Consider the following 21840-nt stretch of genomic DNA (forward strand, 5'->3'; position numbering starts at 1 on the left):
TATTGTTAGTAGAGATAGGGTTTCACCACGTTGGCCAGGCTGGTCGCGAACTCCTGACCTCAGGTGATCCACCTGCCTTGGCCTCCCAAAGTGCTAGGATTACAGATGTGAGCCACCACGCCCGGCCATATTTATGTGTTTTAAAAAACAATGGTATGAACCAATTAAATTTTTCTGGCTATACCCTCTGCTCCACACACATTTAAAACATCAAGCTAAGGAACTTAAGACCCAGGATAAACGAAAAGCTTTATATGTCCAAAGTTTAAGATCCTTGGGTAAACAACTCTGAAAAATAACTGTTTAGGCTACATCCTGTCCAGCTGAACTAGTGGTGGCTGCTTAGTTAAGGAGTGGTCCTTATCTTAATGTATCTCACTAAAAACACTATGGGGTACGCGGTGGCTCAACGCCTGTAATCCCTGCACTCTGGGAGGCCGAGGCGGGCGAATCACGAGGTCAGGAGTTCAAGACCAGCCCAACCAACATGGTGAAACTCCGTCTCTAGTTAAAAATACAAAAAATTAGCTGGGTGTAGTGGCGATTACCTGTAATCCCAGCTACTTGGGAGGCTGAGGCAGGAGAATCACTTGAACCCAGGAGGTGGAGGTTGCAGTAAGCCGAGAGTACACCACTGCACTCCAGCCCAGGCAACAGAGCGAGACTCCGTCTCAAAAAAAAAAAACAGGGTGGGCGCAGTGACTCACACCTGTAATCCCAGCATTTTGGGAGGCCAAGACAGGCAGATCACCTGAGGTCAGGAGTTCCAAGTCCAGCCTGACCAACATGGAGAAACCGTCTCTACTAAAAATACAAAATTAGCCAGGCATGATGGCACATGCCTGTAATCCCAGCTACTCAGGAGGCTGAGGCAGGAGAATCACTTGAACCCAGGAGGTAGAGGTTGTGGTGAGCCGAGATCGCACCATTGCACTCCAGCCTGGGCATAGACATCTCAAAAAAAAAAAAAGAAAAACCACCAATATGGGTACCTCGGGTAAGACAAGTCACTGTTGCAAGGAAATCCCATCTGCAGGATGTTTTGTGTTCCTGGTTGCTGGGCATTAAATGCTAGTAGCAGCCCCCACTTTTATTTGGTCAACCAAAAATGTTTTTATACATTTCCACTAGACTAGAGGAAAGACTTAAAATCAAAGGCTCACCTCAGGAACTACATCTGTGATCATCTCACAGATAGTCTCAGGAGAAGTTGCCTCCACTGTATGGGCCTCAGGGCTGTTGTTCATAGGCCGCTCAGGACTACTTTCCACAGTTGGTGGGACTAAGGTAGTCTGCATTTTCAAAGTGGGTAGAGGCACACTCTTGATCTGCAGAGGGGGTGGCTGTTGCTGTAAATTGATTCGAACTTTCTGAGGTGGAGGCTGTTGCATGGCCTGGAGTGGAGGCGGCTGCTGCAGAATGGTAACTTGCTGCTGAGTTGGGGGTTGTGGCATCTGTTGTAATGGAGGGGGCTGTAGTCGGGGTGGAGGCAGTTGCATAGAAGCAGCAGCAGCAGCAGCTGCTGCTGCCTGCAACACTGACCGAGTGACAATCTGGGCTTGTTGACTGGGCTGGATAGTGGCTGTACTGGTTTGGCCTAGCTGAAGCCCCCGGGAGGTCACCACTGTGGCTGGGATAACAGTAACCATCCCTCCTTGAGACATAGTAATGGACGAGGGCAACATTTGTTTGGTAATAATCAACTTGGTGATATTGGGCTGACCCCCAGCTCCAGAAGATGCCTGGTTTGCCACATAGGATGAAAGGGTGGAGTTAACAACAATGGATGGGGACAGGGCAGGGGGCTCTATTGAAGCTGGTGCTGGAGATGCTGGGTCAACAGTAGCCATAGGAGGTGGAGAAGGGGTTTGTGATGGTGGTGCTGGATCCAATTCCACTGTTTCTACAGTGGCCTAAAAGAAGACAAAAATAAATAATTACATAAATAAATAAATAAATCACTTGGTTGTATTTACTTCTTAAAACTGCTAACAAATACTTCCAAAAAACTTCTTACTGGTTTAAATATCCATCTACCCTATCCCTCTTACCTGACACTCCTGGTTGTCTTTGTAAGCAGCCAGTGCCTTCAGATACTCTTTCTTGGCAGCCTCGGTTTTCCTCTTATATACCTGCAAAAAAGAGACTTTAAAAAAAAAAAAGACTCCCCATACTCCTAGGGAAGACTGATAGTTCCGTATTATTTATCAATGAATGACAATTCATCTTAGTCTAATCACTGACAACCCCTATCAGTGAATACAATTCTGAAAGCTAACAGTCAAGACAACCTCTATGGCAGACTCACTCCACTGAGCATATCTCTGAAAGACAACCAATCAACAGGAGTCTGGCAAGAATAGCTACTATTTATTTTATTTTATTTTTTCTGAGCCAGAGTCTTGCTCTGTTGCCCAGGCTGGAGTGCAGTGGCACGTTCTTGGCTTGCTGCAAGCTCTGCCTCCCAGGCCACCGCACCTGGCCTTTTTTTGAATTTCTTTTTCTTTTTTGGATTTAGACTCCTGGGTTCAAGTGATTCTCCTGTCTTAGCCTCCCAAGTAGCTGGGATTACAGGTGTGCACCACCATGCCTGGCTTGTTTTGGATTTTTAGTAGAGACAAGGTTTCACCATGATGGCCAGGTTGGTCTCGAACTCCTGACCTCAAGTGATCTGCCCTCCTCAGCCTCCCAAAGGGCTGGGATTACAGGTGTGAGCCACTGGGCCTGGCCCTCTTCTCACATTAAAAAAAAAATTTTTTTTTTGAGATGGAGTTTCATCCTCTCTCTTGTCCCCTAGGTGGCCCAATCTCGGCTCACTGTAACCTACACCTCCCGGGTTCAAGCAGTTCTACCTCAGACTCCTGAGTAACTGGGACTACAGGCAGCCACCAGCACGCCTGGCTAATTTGGTATTTTTAGTAGAGATGGGGTTTTACCATGTTGGCCAGGCTGGTCTCGAACTCCTTACCTCAAGTGATCCGCCTGCCTCGGTCTCCCAAAGTGCTGGGATTACAGGCGTGAGCCACCGTGCCAGGGCTTATTCTTAAATTCTTATAGTAAAATTATTACTGTGTGGGTTTAGGAGGTAAAGCTAAATACTACCACCACAAACAGCACAACAAAAGCCAAGAACAAACTAGAGGGTTTCACTCATCTATCCTTGTGATTAGCCCTTAGCCCTTCACTGTCACTAAGCAGAAGTGTGTAATTTAAGATGAAAGGGCTTGGCCCTACCAGAGCTTCTTCCACACATTATTTAGATATTTTTGTGGCTGGGCGCGGTGGCTCAAGCCTGTAATCCCAGCACTTTGGGAGGCTGAGACGGGCGGATCATGAGGTCACGAGATCGAGACCACCCTGGCTAACACGGTGAAACCCCATCTCTGCTAAAAATACAAAAACAAAATTAGCCCGGTGTGGTGGTGGGCACTTGTAGTCCCAGCTACTTGGGAGGCTTAGGCAGAAGAGCGGCGTGAACCCAGGAGGAGAGTCTCGCTCTCTCTCCCAGGCTGGAGTGCAGTGGCCAGATCTCAGCTCACTGCAAGCTCCGCCTCCCGGGTTTACGCCATTCTCCTGCCTCAGCCTCCCAAGTAGCTGGGACCACAGGCGCCCGCCACCTTGCCCAGCTAGTTTTTTTTGTATATTTTAGTAGAGACGGGGTTTCACCGTGTTAGCCAGGATGGTCTCGATCTCCTGACCTCATGATCCGCCCGTCTCGGCCTCCCAAAGTGCTGGGATCACAGGCTTGAGCCACCGCGCCCGGCCGAAAACCTCTATTTTTATCTCTTTAAAAACTTTTGGAACATTCACTACTAGTTCCTCAACATTTGCTCACCTGTTTTTGCTCCTCTCCAAGACTATCCCACATGGAGGCCACAATTTTTGAAACCTCACCAAAAGTGGCATTAGGATTCTGTCCCTTGATGGCAGCCTGTGTATCACGAAAGAATAAAGCATATGCTGAAACTGGTTTCTGAGGTTCATTAGGATCTTTCTTTTTTCTCTTCTTTGGGGCCTTCTGCTTTTTCCCTGCTTCCACCACCACTGTCTTCTGGCTGGGAAGTTGCTGTTAAGAGAGAAAAAGAATTACACAATGGATGATGACAAGTATTATGTCTGGAAACTAGCCACATGTATGGGATTTTCAGAAATGCTAAAAATCATGGAAATAGCATTAAAAGACACTGGTCAAGTATGGAGAACCAATAAGAATAGGGATTGAGAGAATTATAAACTGGAAATTGGTAGGTGGAACCCCATACCCAGAAAAGAGCAGAGGAGATGGCATGGTAAGGCTAAAGAATACTGATTAAGCTCTGTATCCCAAGAATTTTATCCTAGAATATCACAGCAGAATTGATTTTGGCAGGGAATGCCTCACCCTCCGGAAATCCTCAACACCATCCTCATGAAGTGAACTAGTAGGTGAAGGCGTGGTTGAAAGACGATCTTCAGGTGACTGGGCAGGTGGTAGGATGGTGCCACCCCCTAAGCTCAAACCCAGTTGGGAACTCAGTTCTGACTGATCAATGGTGGTCAACTGGCTATGCCCCATCAAGCCAGATGTCATGTCTGTCATTGGTACATCAATTGTAACAGGTGGGTTGGCACTATACTGAGTTCCTATAGAGTGGTCCAAGTCCTGAGAGAAGCAGAAGGACTAATTAAACAGTAAATATAAAAAAACACCACTTTCCCCCCTAAATTTAGGACAGCTTATAAATTCCCTGCCTACCCAGATTGTATCATTTAAAATACAAAACATAAAATAAATTGTCTTCAAAACTGAAAATAAAAACATAAGCTTTTTTAAAAAGTACAGAAATTAATGAATTTACTTTTTTGCACTCAAAAGAAGAACTAAAAATAATCAGAGAAGTCATACTGTTGGAGAAGTTAAAGAGCTATCAACTTATTCAGTAATCTATAAGTAGGGACAACACATTGAGTAAAGAAAAACTTCCTGTCTGTACCCTCCCAAAATAGTAGCTTTTAAAATAATACACAGGCAGTCAGCATAAATAGGCCAATATTACAGAAGTTTGGCATCAAATATAGAGTGTGAAGATGTGCTACTGGTTTCATGTGCCAGAAGCCCAACATACTGATTTATATTACATAGTAATCTACAATACTATATTTGACTCAAGACCTTTTTTTTAAAAAAAAGCTCTGATCTGCTGGCTTCTCAACATGATTCAGACCATTTTTTAATAAATCCCTCCACGTGCCAGCTATCACATTCAAATTTGAATCCTAGGATGTGAAGGTCATAATAAAAGCAGAAAACACTTTCCCAAAAACCACAATAATTTTCTAACCAGACATTGTACAATTTTAAATTATTTTTCAAGTAAAATCTACCTACATGGTAAATTTCATTTATTCAGGTGAAACTAAGTCTTTGTTGGTGAGCCTTTAGCCACAAGAAGACACACAAGTAATACCCAAGTGTAGTAGGGAATACAGTAACTTTTGTCTCCCCTAATGCCATGCCTGTTAGCTGGGGTAAGCCTGACAATCTCTTGCCCCTTACCATGGTCAAGCCCCCACTCAGGAGCCCCCCGCCCTGCTCCATCAAGCCATGGGTCATGCCCACAGGCATGTCCAATGTCTGGACCCCATACTGGGCTGAAAAACTGCCATCCTGTGAAGAGGAAGGGTCTGCCAGGTCATCAAAGTGGCCAACCACATCTGAGACAGCCAATGAGGGATCAGAATCCAAGGAGATAGGTGGGATTTCAAATTCCTCATCTCCCAAGCTTGGTGTATGGAATGTCTGTAGGGAAAAAAGGGGGAAAAGAATTAGCGAAAAGAGGAGAAATGGCATACTACTAAGTGAAGAACATAATGGGGTACTAGAGATTCTCAGGGTACATTTTTTCTGCTTAGGATCCTATTTTATAATCAATTTCTTAGAGCCTATTATTTTTACCAATCTCTCTTCTGATACCCTTGGTCACTTGGTGCATTCAAGGCTGCTAACATCAGTCACAATTTTCAATTCTTTTATCTCTTTTCTACCATTACCACTCTTTTGTCCTAAATTATGCCTATTGTTCTAATGAAAAATTGTTCCAGTACCATTACTTAGAATACAGCCTTTATAACCTGCTTACTATGATCCTTGAAATCTCTCTAAAGATTCTAATAGAGCAGTTATTTCACAATTATTACAACTAAACTGTTAGGCCACAGAAATTTGCTGTCAGCCAGCCAATTGTACTTTGTTGTTTTAGGTTCCTTTCAAACAGATGCTAAAATGTACTGTCATGGAAACTTTATCCCCCTCTAAAATATTTGCACTTAGAGAGTTTCCTACTTCTTCTCCACTTTAGAAATTATAATGTTAACAACTAAAAATTCCCATTTGTTTTTTTTGTTTTTTTTTGAGACAGAGTCTCGCTCTGTCGCCCAGGCTGGAATGCAGTGGCTCGATCTCCACTCACTGAAAGCTCCGCCTCCCGGGTTCAGGCCATTCTCCAGCCTCAGCTTCCCATGTAGCTGGGACTACAGGTGCCCACCACCACGCCCGGCTAATTTTTTTGTATTTTTAGTAGAGACGGAGTTTCACCGTGCTAGCCAGGATGGTCTCGATCTCCTGACCTCGTGATCCACCCACCCTGGCCTCCCAAAGTGCTGGGATTACAGGCGTGAGCCACTGCGCCCGACCAAGATTCCCATTTGTATACGATTTTCAGAAAACCTCAACAATGCCAAAAATGCTAGTCTTGCTGAACAAGCTTCTCTCTAAGAGAGGAAAAGGATTACTCCAGCTGGCTAAAGACCCAATCTCTTCCTGTGAGTCCAACTAGGTCAATAATAATACATTCTTTCTCTTCTGAATGAGGCCACCACTCATGCAGCTAACAGACCAAGATATGATCTAAGGTATGTTAAGTGCTATGGTTCTGTTTTGACACTAAAATCTAAATGGTGGCATTTGCAACAATAGACAATTATAAATAATAGCAAGAGACTGCTATCAGAGAGACCTGGGTACAAAACCTTGAACAAGTTTTCTTCATCTGTAAAATGGGAATTACAATGGTAATCCCCTTATATGGTTATTATTAGGATAAGTGAGATTTCATGCATAAAAGCTTAGCACATTGCCTGATACATATAATGGCTTAATAACCATCATTAACCATTGTTATGAATAATATTCTAATAATGATTCCTTTGCCCCCTACCCCAACCAATTATCACAGATAATTGGAATTTTAGAAACTTTAAATTCTATCAATCTAACACATAGCATAGTAAATATAAACTGATTCAGATCAAATTCAATTGGTACCCACTTTTTTTTTTTTTGTAATTGAACAATGCATTCTTTAAATAAGAGTTCCTAAAGGTTTCTTTTTTTTTTTTTTTTTTTTTTTTGAGATGGGGTATTGCTCTGTCACCAAAGCTGGTCTGTAATTCCTGGGCTCAAGCAAGCCTCCAGCCCCAGCCTCCCAAGTAGTTGGGACTACAGGCATGTGCTGCCACACCCAGCTAATTTTAAAAATTTTTTGTAGAGACAAGCTCTCCCTGTGTTGCCCAGGCTAGTCTCGAACTCCTGGGCTCAACTGATCCTACTGCCTCAGTCTCCAAAGTGTTGGGCTTACAGACCTCAAGGTTCCTCTAGATCCTGAAAGGTTCTTCTATTATGACCATTTCTGTTTTTTTTTTTTTTTTTTGAGATGGAGTCTTGCTCTGTAGCCCAGGCTGGAGTGCAGTGGCGTGATCTTGGCTCACTACAACCTCTGCCTCCAGGGTTCAAGCAATTCTCCTGCCTCAGCCTCCCAAGTAGCTAGGACTACTACAGGTGTGTGCCATCATGCCCAGCTAATTTCTGTATTTTTTAATAGAGACAGGGTTTCACCATGTTGGCCAGGATGGTCTTGATCTCTTGACTTTGTGATCCGCCCACCTCGGTCTCCCAAAGTGCTGGGATTACAGGCACCGGCCACTGCGCTTGGCAGTTTTATTTTTTTTCTTTTTTGAGATAGAGTCTCCTTTGTCACCCATGATAAAGTGCAGTGGTGCAATCTTGCTCACTGCAATCTCTGCCTAGTTTTATTTTTTTTCTTTTTTGAGATAGAGTCTTCTTTGTCACCCATGATAAAGTGCACTGGTGCAATCTTGCTCACTTCAATCTCTGCCTCCCGGGTTCAAGTGATTCTCCCACCTCAGCCAACCAAGTAACTGATACTATAGGTGCATACCACCACGCCAGGCTAATTTTTTTTTTTTTTTTTTTTTTTGAGACAGAGTTTCACTCTTTTTGCCCAGGCTGGAGTACAATGGCATGAACTCTGCTCACCACAACCTCCGCCTCCCAGGTTCAAGCAATTCTCCTGCCTCAGCCTCCCTAGTAGCTGGGATTACAGACATGTGTCATCATGCCTGGCTAATTGTGTATTTTTAGTAGAGACGGGGTTTCTTCATGTTGGTCAGGCTGGTCTTGAACTCCTGACCTCAGGTGATCCGCCCTCCTCGGCCTCCCAAAGTGCTGAGATTACAGGCATGAGCCACCCCGCCTGGCCACGACGCCAGGTTAGTTTTTGTATTTTTTTGTAGAGATTGGGTCTGGCCATATTGCCCAGACTGGTCTTGAACTCCTGGACTCAAGCCATCACCCTGCCTTGGCGTCCCAAACTGTTGGGATTACAAGCATGAGCCACAGCGCCCAGCCGCCAATTCTGGTTTAATGAAGACATTAGGCTGGGAGCGGTGGTTCACACCTGTAATCCCAGCACTTTGGGAGGCCCAGGTGGGTGGATCACACGAGGCCAGGAGTTCGAGACCAGCCAGGCCAACACAGTGAAACCCATCTCTACTACTAAAAGAACAAAAATTAGTCAGGCATGGTGGCACACACCTGTAATCCCAGGTACTCGAGAGGCTGAGGCACGAGGATCGCTCGAACTCAGGAGTTGGAGGTTACAGTGAGCCAAGACTGCATCACTGCACTCTAGCCTGGGCGACAGACCAAGACCATGTCTAAAAGGAAAAGAAAAAAAAAAAAAAAGAAAAGAAAGAAAGAAGAAAGAAAAAAGAGAAAAAAAAAAAGGCCAGGTGCGGTGGCTCACGCCTATAATCTCAGCACTTTGGGAGGCCGAGGCGGGTGGACCACTTGAGGTCAAGAGTTCGAGACCAGCCTGGCCAACATGGTGAAAATCCATCTTTACTAAAAATACAAAAATTAGCCTGGCGTGGTGGCGGGTACCTGTAATGCCAGCTACCTCAGGAGGCTGAGGCAGGAGAATAACTTGAATCCAGGAGGCAGAGGTTGCAGTGAGCCGAGATTGTGCCACTGCACCCCAGTCTGGGTGACAGAGGGAGACTCCGTCTCAAAAAAAAAGACATTGCTAGAAAGAAAATTTCCAGCTAGCAGAAACTAGGGAGAAAAAAGTATGCCTGTGAAATGCCCAATCTCTGTGAATCACATTTGTAAAAATTTCCTAAAAGACAAAAAGATATACATAGTTTCATTTCTGTATTTTCCTTCTCCTTACTATTTTACTTGGTATGGTAAAAAATTTGGTCCTTGTCTGAGATATAAGCAGCATGCGGAGCATAAGAACATGCAGTTCTCAACTGGGAGTGGTGGCTCACGCCTGTAATCCCAGTACCTTGGGAAGCCAAGGAGGGTGGATCACTTGAAGTCGGGAGTTCGGGACCAGCCTGGCCAACATGGAAAACCCCATCTCTACTAAAAATACAAAAATTAGCTGGGTGTGGTGGTGCACACCTATAATCCCAGCTACCTGGGTGGCTGAAGCACGAGAATCGCTTGAACCCGGGAGTTGGAGGCTGCAGTGAGCCAAGATCACACCACTGCACTCCAGCCTGGATGACAGAGCAAGACTGTCTCTCTCTCTCTCTCGCACACACACACACACACACACACACACACACACACACACAAATAACAAAAAATATCAGGCAGTTCTTGATGGGAAAAACTAAACTTTCCCTAAGAACTGAACTTTTCTCAGTAGTATACAAATCATGTATTTATGTATGTTGTTTTGTTTTGTTTTAATTTTGAGACAGGGTCTTACCCTGTCGCCCAGGCTAAGTGCATGGCTCCATCATCACTCACTGCAGCCTTGAACTCTTGGGCTCAAGTGATCTTCCCACCTTGGCCTCCCAAAGTTCTAGGATTACAAGTGTGAGCCACTGTGTCTGGCCCATAATTTTTGTTATTGTGTGGAAGTTCGGAAGTTCTTAACTTCCAATCCATGACTCTTTCTGATATTTCAGTTTAGGTTTACATGAGCAGTTTTAAGGTAGAAGGTACAAAGATTTTTACCAAATTCTCATACCAAAAAAAAAAAAAAAAGTTATAGGAACATGGATCAAGGGAAACATTGACTGTACTAGACTAATAGTAAAATGGTAGTTTCCAAAATTTTTAAGATACAGATTGCTTTGTTAAAGCAAAGATGCCTACCCTTTTCTGCTTACCACAACAAAACAGCAACTTTGTCAGGATATAAAAAATGATACTATCCGTTAATGAGAACCCCAAAAGGATAAAAATTCATATCCAAAACAAGGGACCAGTGTTCCACAAGTGACTACCCCTCATAAACCATCTGGAATGTTCTCATTGTACACTAAAAAATTAGACATGGCTACATAAAATGAACTGGGCAATGATAAAAAAATATATATATAGATATGGAGAGATTCCATTATGTAGGACCGACAAGGCATTCTTTCTATATGCCACCCCTTGGGATGTGGAAAAGCTTTGTTATTCAGTACCTATGGCTTTCATGGTGGTTTTCTGGGTTCTGTTTTATTTCTTCCTTTAAGTATGAATAGTAAGGTAACTGCAATTATCAAGAATACAGAGGGTTAAAAAAAAAAAAGGATACAGAAGGGTAAACCACATGCTATAATAAAAATAGAGATTCACTAAAATCTCTTTCACTACAAATGATCAGTAAAATCCAAAAATGAATATCTAAACTTATTTTATTTTAGTGGATTACATAAAGAGATCACATTCTAGACTGTTAAATATAAAACAAAGCTAAAACTGTAGCAAATATTAAAAAGAAATGGTTTGGACACAGAAAGAGAAAACAGGAACATGATAGGCAGTTACCTTCTAACTTAGCTTTCCTTTCCTCCTCTGTTCAATTCCTGGGCCTTTTTGAGGGAGGGGCTGGTTTGGGAATTACAGTTTATAAGGAAAGATGCTTAAATATCAAGAGAACCAAAAAATCAAAAATACCATTTCCCTCCCTTTTTTCATTCTCTGATACCAAAACATACAATCTAATTAGCTTATTATATATTCATTTTAGAGAAATTTTAATCCAACACCTATTTATTCAACAATACAATGGTACTATGGGTTATTTAAATAGCTGTTCTTAAAAACTGATGTAGTAGGGAAAATTTTACCTATTCAGCCTGAAATAATGAACTAGTTCTAATGCTACAGTTACTTTTCCTACCGAAGGATAGGTACCTTTAGGCCTAATTATTTCCCCAATGTGCTCTAAGCATAATACCACTATATTAGAGCCAATCTGAAAAACAGAAACAGAAAGATTAAATTGCCTTCCGATCATAGAACTTTCCATCTCAGGCAATGCTATCTCTGGACTGCTACTCTTTTGAAATTATTACTATTTCTTATTTCATTGATATATAACTTATGTAAGGTACATAAATTTTAAGTGTATAGCTTAACGGATTTTTTAGATATGCAACCATCCAAGTAATCACTATCCAGATCAAAGATGCAGAACATTTCCTTGTGCCCCTTTCCAGTGAATACTTCCTTCCCTTCCCAACAGGTATCACTATTTTGATAGCTCAGTTTTGCCTATTCTTGACCCTCATTAAAAAATATGAACTAATATGAACTAGCCAGGCGCGGTGGCTCATGCCTGTAATCCCAGCACTTTGGGAGGAGGAGGCGAGTGGATCACAAGGTCAGGAGATCAAGACTGGCCTGGCCAACATTGTGAAACCCCACCTCTACTAAAAATACAAAAATTAGCTAGGCATGGTGGCGGGCACCTGTAGTCCGAGCTACTCGTGAGGCTTAGGTAGCAGAATCGCTTGAACCCAGGAGGCGGAGGTTGCAGTGAGCCAAGGCTGAACCACGGCATCCCAGCCTGGGTGACAGAGTGAGACTCCATCTCAAAAAAAAAAAAAAAAAAAGAACTAATATAGTATCTACTCTTTTATGTCTGTTTTCTACTCAACAATATATTGTTTAGATTATCCAACTGCATTTATAATTTCATTTTTTATTTCTGTGTAGTATTCCTTTTCACAAATACACCATTTTTTCTGTTGATAGACATCTGGGTTGTTTTCAGGGTTAAGCTATTAAGAATAAAGTTGCTGTGAACATGTTTTTGGTGAACATATGCAATCATTTCTGTTGTGTACATATCATAGAGTGGAATTTACCTGGTCATAGGTTAGGGGTGACATGTTTATCTTTAGTAGGTACTGCTAGTTTTCCAGTGGCTCAATTAATTTACACTCTCACTAGCAATAATTAAGTTATCCACATCCACTGGGCAAGGTGGCTCACAGCTATAATCCCAGCACTTTGGGAGGCTGAGGCAGGTAGATCACTTGAGGTCAGGAGTTTGAGAGCAACTTGGCCAACATGGTGAAAACCGGTCTCTACCAAAAATACTAAAAAAATTAGCCAGGTGTGGTGGTGCATTCCTGTAAACTCAGCTACTCAGGAGGTTGAGGCACAAGAGTTGCTTCAACGTGGGAGGTGGAGGTTGCAGTGAGTCGAGATCCCGCCACCGCACTGTAGCTTGGGCGACAGAGCAAGACTATCTCAAAACAAACAAACAAACAAACAAACAAAGAAAAAAACAAAAGAGTTATCCACATCCTTGCCAACTCTTACTGGCAATTTGGACATCTTCTTTTGTGAAGTGACTGTTCAAATCTTTTGCCTCCTTTTATTTTTTTGAGACGGAGTTTCACTCTTGTTGCCCAGGCTGGAGTGCAATGGTGCAATCTCAGCTTACCACAACTTCCACGTCCCAGGTTCAAGTGATTCTCCTGCCTCAGCCTCCCGAGTAGCTAGGATTACAGGCATGCGCTGCCACGCCCAGCTTATTTTGTATTTTTAGGAGACGGGGTTTCTCCATGTCGCTCGGGCTGGTCTTGAACTCCAGACCTCAGGTGATCCACTCACCTCAGCCTCCCAAAGTGCTGGAATTACAGGCATGAGCCACCACGCCTGGCCTTTGCTTCCTTTTAAATTGGATTCTTTCTTTTACTCTGCAGAAATACTTGATATATTCTGAATATGAGTTAGATATATATATGTATTGTAAATATCTTCTCCCAGTCTGTGGAATGCCTATTTGTTATGAAATCATGTTTTTTGATGAAAAGAAGTTCCTAATTACAGTGGAGACCAATTATTCATTTTTTAAATGTTTAGTACTTTTTATGGGCAACTACTTTTTTCGGGAAGGGTCAGCAAACTCTAAAAATTTCCTCTCTTGTAAAAACAATTTTTTTTAATATTACCTTTACCTACTTCTAAGATCTATTTGGGATGGCTCACAATAAAACCATAACCCCATTAAAATAAGTTATAAAACAATCATTACCACCACTACCAAGGGAAAGGGAAGGTATAGAAGTTGTAATGAGAAAATGGAGAACTGTTAACAATGACAGGAGCCTCAGGCAAAAGGAAGCTACTGAAATTGAGACTAAAACTTAGCTATCAGCTTCTTGGCAAAATAAAATAAGATTTCTTAAGTCCCAAAAACAAAAACAAAGGACAGACTGAACTTGGAAAGTTTCTTTCTTTTTCATTATAATATTACTTATTAATACTTTAAATTTACTTTTCTTCACTATACACCATGATTCTTCATGGGAAGTTTCTTGACATAAAAAGGAACCACTTCGGGCCAGGCATGGTGGCTCACACCTATAATCCTAGCACTTTGGAAGGCTGAGGTGGGAGGATCGCTTGAGCCTAGGAATTTGAGACCAGCCTGGACAACATGGTGAGATCCTGTCTCTATCAAACACAAAAGCAAAAACAAAAAAGAACCACTTTTTTAATGTGGTTACCTCTTGATTATTCAATTTCATAAACAGGGTAGAGAATTAAGAACAGTGGGTAAACTTAAAAGCTACTTGTATTTCATTTTAAAATGCACTTTCACATGAATGAGGCCAAAGTCAAATTTATAACACTCTAAATAACAAAATTTAAACTGTGGAGACCTGATTGAGGAGAAATTGGGAATTTCATGCAGATAAGTCCAATATGAGATTTGCAACACTCAAATAATTAAATTTCTTTTTTTTTTTTTTTTGAGACGGAGTCTCGCTCTGCCGCCCAGGCTGGAGTGCAGTGGCCGGATCTCAGCTCACTGCAAGCTCCGCCTCCCGGGTTCACGCCATTCTCCTGCCTCAGCCTCCCGAGTAGCTGGGACTACAGGCGCCCGCCACCGGGCCCGGCTAGTTTTTTTGTATTTTTTTTTTAGTAGAGACGGGGTTTCACCGTGTTAGCCAGGATGGTCTCGATCTCCTGACCTCGTGATCCGCCCGTCTCGGCCTCCCAAAGTGCTGGGATTACAGGCTTGAGCCACCATGCCCGGCCAAATAATTAAATTTCAAAATGGAGATCTCACTCGAAGAAACTGGCAACTGAGAGTGCAAAGCACCAAGCACATTTTAGCTGTTTTTGTTTTGAGACGGAGTCTCACTTGTTCACCCAAGCTGGAGTACAATGGTGCGATCCTGGCTCACTGCAAACTCTGCTTCCCGGGTTCAAGTGATTCTCCTGCCTCAGTCCCCTGAGTAGCTGGGATTACAGGTGCGCACCACCACGCCTGGCTGATTTTTGTATTTTTGGTAGAGATGGGGTTTCACATGTTGGTCAGGCTGGTCTTCAACTCCTGACCTCGTGATCCGCCCACCTTGGCCTCCCAAAGTGCTGGGATTACAGGCATGAGCCACCACGCCCGGCCTCAGCTGTTTTTTTAAAATTAATTATTACTATTTTTTATAGAGACGGAGTTTGATCACGTTGCCCAACCTGGTCTAGAACTCTTGGGCTCAAGCAATTCTCCCACCTCAGCCTCCCAAACAGTTCGGATTAGTGGCATGAGCCACTGTGCTGGGTCCAGATTTAGGTTTTATATCATTTCTAAGTTTGCCACATACTAGATTCACACTTACCCTGCTTATAAGACTAATAAAGCAACAAAAAAGTTAAACTGGCGCCGGGCATGGTGGCTTATGCCTATAATTCTAGCACTTTGGGAGGCTGAGGTGGACAGATCACTTGAAGCCAGGAGTTCAAGACCAGCCTGGGCAACATGATGAAACCCTGTCTCTACTAAAATACAAAAAGAAAAAGAAAAAGAAAAAAGAAAAAAAATTAGCTGGGTGTGGTGGCGCACACCTGTACTCCCAGCTACTTGGGAGGCTGAGGCAGAAGAATCACTTCAGCCCAGGAGGTGGAGGCTGCAGTGAGCCAAGATCGTGCCACGGCACTGCAGCCTGGGCTACAGGGAGACTGTCACCTCCCCCCCACAAAAAAAGAAAAAAAAGTTAAACTAGCAACTACCCCTTGTCAACCCCATTTTCATCCATGAAAACGTTAGGATTATAGGATAAGCGCATGCGACAGCCACTGACAATTCTTGGTACAAAAAACTGATGCAAATGGTCCACACCACTTTTGAAAATAAATTTAAAAGTCCTCAAAAAATGGCACGTGGTTCAAGACTTCAGTTTCTCAAAGACAGAAATTTTTGTCTGTTCCACCGTTCTCTTTTGCTTCTCCTAAACAAGTGATACGTATCTATATTATGACAATATTTCAACCAGAATTTTTTTTTTTTTTTTTTTGAGACAAAGTTTCCCTCTTTTTGCCCAGGCTGGAGTGCAATGGCGCAATCTCGGCTCACCACAACCTCCGCCTCCCGGGATCAAGCGATTCTCCTGCCTCAGCCTCCCGAGTAGCTGGGATTACAGGCATGCGCCACCACCCCGGCTAATTTTGTATTTTTAGTAGAGACGGGGTTTCTCCATGTTGGTCAGGCTGGTCTTGAACTCCCGACCTCAGGTGATCCACCTGCCTCGGCCTCCCAAAGTGCTGGGATTACAGGCATGAGCCACCGCGCCCGGCTCAACCAGATTTTTTTAACAAATACTTTAGGGTTTCATCACAACCTTTACTTCTACTATAAAACAGCATAAGAAGCTATTATTACAGCTGTTTGACAGTTGGGGAAACTATGACATACAACGATGAAGTAATGTGCCCAACGTCTGAGTCACAGAAAAACTGAAACACATATCCTACTCAACTCTTTTTATGTTCTCTAGCAGCTATTTCCTTTCTTCCTGGCATTAGCAAAACAAGCCGACACTGTGTAGGTAAAGGTAACCACAAACTTTTTATTAAAGTAGTAAATTTAGGCCAGGCGCAGTGGCTCAGGCCTGTAATTCCAGCACTTTGGGAGGCCGAGGTGGGCGGATCACCTGAGGTCAGGAGTTTGAGACCAGCCTGGCCAATATGGTGAAACTATATCTCTACTAAAGATACAAAATTAGCCGGGCATGGTGGCACACGCCTGTAATCCCAGCCACTCGGGAGGCTGAGGCAGGAGAATCGCTTGAACCCGGGAGGCGGAGGTTGCAGTGAGCCGACATCGCACCACTGCACTCCAGCCTGGGCGACAAAGCGAGACTCTGTCTCAAAACAAAACAAAACCAGTAGGAAATATAAATGAAACAAATTTAAAAAGACCCCTTCAACAGAGTTCGTTACAGGAATGAACACATGCTGTTCCACGGTCAACCCTCTGCTAGGTAAGCTCCTCCCCTCACCCCAGTTTCTTCAGCTGCTGAAAAATTTTCTTCCCACTGCGATCCTTTAAGATTACTGTAGTTATTTCTCCCCAGAGAAAGGAGACAATTTCACTGTCTTCTAATCCAGAATCACTTTTCTCTTTAAATAGGTTATCTCTTTCCAATAGCTTGCTTTTCTGATGACAGCAACTTCCCAAGACTTCCCCAGATAGTCCCCATAGGCTCTAGAAGCAGCTGCCACTTTTCTCTAAACACCAATTGCAGCCCTTGGTTCCCAGCCCCCGTCCCTGGAATGCGTGCTCTCCTCCCCACCACCCTACCCCACCGCGGCCTCAGGCCCTCCCCCCGCGGCGTCGGCAGCTCGTGCTCACCTCGGCCCCTGACAGGAAGGGGTGCGAAGGCCCTGTGATAGTCAGGTAATTGTCATTTCCTCCGGGAAACTGGAAACCAAAAGAAAGCCGCGGGGATAAGTTAGGGGGAGCAGGGAATTAGCTTGGAGCGATGGCTTCTGACCCCGACATTCTGACAACACTCCCCAAACCCCGCTCTCTCTCCTCTCCCGTCAGTCGCCTCTCCACCCGGCTTCCCGTCTCTGCTTCAACCCGGTCGGCCGCGTTCTCTCGCCAGCCTTCTTAGCTATCAGGTTCCTACCTCCATCTTCACACAACCGCTCCCACCGTCTCAGACCCTCATCGCTCCCACCGCCCCCACTGGTCTCGGAACTGCCGTCACTTCCGCAAGGACGTGCGTTACTCTCTGCTCATTGGAAGGAGCGCCGTGGGGGCTGCAGCGAGTCAGGCGCTGGCCTATCGCCCCCTGGAGCTTGGAGGGATAATGGCATGTAGAAGTACTAGAGGTGTCCCTGGAGGTGGCGTTGGGTACTCCCGACCTAAGGAGGATTTCTGGGGAGAGCAATAGAGACGTGATCTGGGCTAGAGGAGCCGGAGAGGGTGGGCGGCCGGGAAGAAGAAGATCGGTAGATTGAGTGGCTAGAGAGGTTGGAGGTAAGTGGCTGTAGAAGTCGGGCGGACCCGGAACCCAGAGGACGCGACATCATGACTTATGCTTATCTCTTCAAGTATATCATCATCGGAGACACAGGTAACCCTCAGGTTGTTCGCCTTCAAGGCTGGGGCGGACGTCCGAAGCTCCCAAATTGGGTGGCGGGGGCGGGGCTCACTTTGTGGGCTGGGCGATTCGAGACGGGCGGGGCGGTTCGGGGCGGCCAGGGGCGGGGCTCGGGGACCCCCCGCTTCTCTGGTCCGGGAAGTCCAGAGTCCGGGTAGTGTTCCAGCGCTACGTGACTCTGGGAGCGTGTTTTCTCTTTCAGGTGTGGGGAAGTCATGTCTCCTCCTGCAGTTTACAGATAAGCGGTTCCAGCCTGTCCACGACCTCACAATAGGTAAGTGCATCTACTTGTTCCAGAACAGATAAAACCTGACTAGCTAAATTGCTAAAGTGGAAAGTTAGCAGCCTTCAGTGTTCAAAGTAAAAAGTTATCCCTCACTACTTTAAACTAGTCCAAAGTTATGTTAATGAAGTGGTTAATCAAACGTTGATATGTGGCGAGTAGTGTAAGGGAGAGTATATAATTGAAAGGTAACTTTTTAGAGTGTGAGGTAGAGACTTGTCATATAATTTTTTTCAAGTACAATTTTTTATGTTTATAGAAAATCCCACGAAAGCATAACTGCTTATTTGTAAACTCATCTGTGCTTTGCAGTAAATTAATACCAGCCTTACTTTTAAAAAGTAAACACCAATACATGGACATTTTTTATATTGGTGAAGAAGCAAATTGAAGAGTCATCCCTGCCTTAGAATTAATAGGCAAATAAAACTAAAAACTTTCCTTTTAAATAAAACAGTGTGTTAAACAGTTCCTCATACCCACTGGGGATCCTGGAAAATATTAACATTTCCCACACATTTGTGATAAGGCATAGCCTGAAGGGGCTTTTAGCTACCCCCTCTTCATTATCTCCATAACCCCAGTCCAAATAAACAACATATATGAAACTAGCTTTGTTGCCATGCAAATGCAGTTTCTAAATAAAACTCCTACATCCCCATTCTTACAATATTGCTACTTCCAAGTCACACCTGTGTGGAAATCTGAAGCTACCACTGTTCTAACGGGTTTATTTAGAGTCAAATAATTGATGGGGTTAGAAAAGGATTTAGAAGGCAGTATCAACCAAAAGGTATTTTAAAGGGAATATTGAGTGAATTCTTACTTTGTGATAGGGGCTAATGATACAATGCTTAACAAGGCAACAATGCTTAATTGTTCCTCTGGCAATTATTGGAGATATAAAATGTATTGTTAAAAAAAATTAGGTGGGCGTTGTGGCATGCGCCTGTAAGGTACATACTGGGGAGGCTGAGGCAGGAGAATCACTTGAACTCGGGAGGTGGAGGCAGTAGTGAGCCGAGATCGCACCACTGCACTCCAGACTGGGTGACAAAGCAAGAGACTCCATCTCAGAAAAAAAAAAAAAAAAAGTATTGTTTCTGAGAACCTATTTCTTAGGCTCTTTTCTTAAAGAAAAAAATCTGGAATTACAAAAAAATAAATATTGTTTTAAATAGAGACTAGAGAGTGACCGAGAAAGTGTCAGGAAGCATTTCCAGAATTTTTAGGAGTTTTTTGGAAAAGTTACAAAACTAAATGTTACCTAATCAAATTTAAGCATTAACTGACATTGCTAAAAAATTACCCTTTTAAATTTGACTTCTTAATTGGTTTTGTTTTCCCATATGTGCTTTTTGGTTACATTCCTGAAGTCATTAGAGCACAATTTTTTAATTCCGGAAGGGAAATGAAGAACCTTGAGAAACACAAAGTTAATTGGAGCAAATAGGCAGCAATAATGGAATTAGTGGCATTGAGTTCAGACTAAAGGATGGGTATAACACATTGAGGAAAGGCAGGAACCTCCTCCCACTCCACATGGCTGCTGTTCATGAGAATCACATTCTTTCTCTTGGTCTTTACCAACAGGTGTGGAGTTTGGAGCTCGTATGGTCAACATTGATGGAAAACAAATCAAACTGCAAATCTGGGATACGGTGAGAGTATAAAATAATTTAGTCTCTGACCAACATCCAAGTATAGTAAGAAAAGCCAATGCAAAGGAAAGGGGCAATGAGGGTGGGACTAATAGTGGGGATAAAATAGGGGGGGGAAAGGTGAAATCAAAGAGATAGAGAAGCTTTTTTTTTTTTTTTTTTTTTTTGAGAGGGAGTCATGCTCTGTCGCCCAGGCTGGAGTGCAGTGGCCGGATCTCAGCTCACTGCAAGCTCCGCCTCCCGGGTTCACGCCATTCTCCTGCCTCAGCCTCCCAAGTAGCTGGGACTACAGGCGCCCGCCACTTCGCCCGGCTAGTTTTTTGTATTTTTTAGTAGAGACGGGGTTTCACCGTGTTAGCCAGGATGGTCTCGATCTCCTTACCTCGTGATCCGCCCGTCTTGGCCTCCCAAAGTGCTGGGATTACAGGCTTGAGCCACCGCGCCCGGCCGAGATAGAGAAGCTTTTAATTCTATCTGTTACAGTTACAAATTCTGGATGCTATATCTTTGTGTTGTAAACTGTCCAAGTAATATATTAGTTTATTCTAGTAAAAATAAAATCAAACTATAAATTTATAGCATGGAAAATAAATGTCTCCTTTTTGTACATAAACGCTTTCTCCTTCCCCGTCTTGGTTGCTACTCTAGCAAGGGAATCATTACTGATGATTCCATGTGTATGCTTTCAAACTTTTTCTATGCATTTAGATACATACATATGAACAGGGAAATACAGGGAACACAGGTTGTAGAGACCTTTCCATATCCATACATAGAGATCTACTTCATTCCTAGAGATCTACTTCATTCCTTTTAACCACTGCGTAGTCATGGAATGTCAGTAGCATAATTTATGGAACCATCCTCCCTTTGATAGAAATTTGGGTTATTTTCCAATTTTTAATTATTGCAAAATTTCACTGAGCATTCTTTTTTTTTGAGACAGAGTTTCGCTCTTGTCACCCAGGCTGGAGTGCAGCGGTGTGATCTTGGCTCACTGCAACCTCCACCTCCTGGGTTCAAGCGATTCTCCAGCCTCAGCCTCCTGAGTAGCTGGGATTACAGGCACCCACCACCACACCTGGCTAATGTTTTTTGTATTTTTATTTTTTACTTTTTATTTTTTTGAGACAGAGTCTTGCTCTGTCATCCAGGCTGGAGTGCAGTGGCATGATCTCGGCTCACTGCAAGCTCCGCCTCCCGGGTTCACTCCATTCTCCTGCCTCAGCCTCCTGAGTAGCTGGGACTACAGGCTCTCGCCACCATGCCTGGCTAATTTTTTGTATTTTTAGTAGAGACGGGTTTTCACCATGTTAGCCAGGTTGGTCTCGATCTCCTGACCTCGTGATACACCCGCCTCGGCCTCCCAAAGTGCTAGTATTACAGGCGTTAGCCACCGCGCCCAGCCGTTTTTTTGTATTTTTGATAGAGATGGGGTTTTGCCATGTTGGCCAGGATGGTCTTGAACTGACCTCAGGTGATCCACCCACCTGAGCCTCTCAAAATGCTGGGATTACAGGCATGAGCCACAGTGCCTGGCCTGAACATTCTTATTTACTAAAATCTTTATGCAAATGTTTGAGAATTTTTGTGATACCTGCACAGAAATGGAAATTCTATCAAAAACTTGTACATATTTTCAAATTTGGTATATGTAGTAATGCCAAAATTTAGTTTGGCTTAGTGTAATTTTGCCCTATCCAGATAAATTGCTTCAGTGTGCATTATCTCATTTGATTTGTACCTTTTTCCCCCTAAGTAAAATAATACCTTAGTCTCCATTCTAGTTAAAGGGAGCTAGCAAATAGTTCATAATATCTGGCTAAAATCTCTTTCTTTTTTTACTTACTTCTTATTATGTGATTCTGTTTCTTCTCTGAACTGAGAGCTAAAGCCATTATATCTACAAACAGTGTACAA

The 21840-nt window shown here is 43.5% G+C and overlaps 2 protein-coding genes across 3 annotated transcripts in view; one reads left to right on the forward strand and one right to left on the reverse strand.

Moving 5' to 3' along the window:
- The window catches only part of LOC105496585 (TOX high mobility group box family member 4), a 22985-nt gene extending 5388 nt beyond the window's left edge, over positions 1-17597 (reverse strand). The window contains exons 1-7 of the mRNA XM_011767143.3: positions 17500-17597; positions 17220-17288; positions 5537-5779; positions 4382-4642; positions 3836-4066; positions 2052-2132; positions 1164-1913 (exon numbers count right to left, since the gene is read on the reverse strand). Of these exons, the coding sequence (XP_011765445.1) occupies positions 1164-1913; positions 2052-2132; positions 3836-4066; positions 4382-4642; positions 5537-5779; positions 17220-17288; positions 17500-17505 (1641 nt within the window). The 5' untranslated portion in view covers positions 17506-17597. The remainder of the gene's footprint in view (positions 1-1163; positions 1914-2051; positions 2133-3835; positions 4067-4381; positions 4643-5536; positions 5780-17219; positions 17289-17499) is intronic.
- LOC105496586 (RAB2B, member RAS oncogene family) overlaps positions 16828-21840 on the forward strand; it is a 20050-nt gene continuing 15037 nt past the window's right edge. Inside the window, exons 1-3 of one of the 2 annotated variants that reach the window (XM_071100478.1) lie at positions 16828-16848; positions 18179-18250; positions 19853-19920. In XM_071100478.1, coding sequence (XP_070956579.1) covers positions 19873-19920 — 48 coding nt within the window. In that variant the 5' untranslated portion in view covers positions 16828-16848; positions 18179-18250; positions 19853-19872. Of the gene's footprint in view, positions 16849-17673; positions 17950-18178; positions 18251-19852; positions 19921-21840 lie in introns of those variants that run through there. The other variant, XM_011767144.2, reaches the window with a different exon arrangement.

This window comes from Macaca nemestrina, chromosome 7 (genome assembly GCF_043159975.1).
Source record: "Macaca nemestrina isolate mMacNem1 chromosome 7, mMacNem.hap1, whole genome shotgun sequence".
NCBI classification, from domain to species: Eukaryota; Metazoa; Chordata; class Mammalia; order Primates; family Cercopithecidae; genus Macaca; species Macaca nemestrina.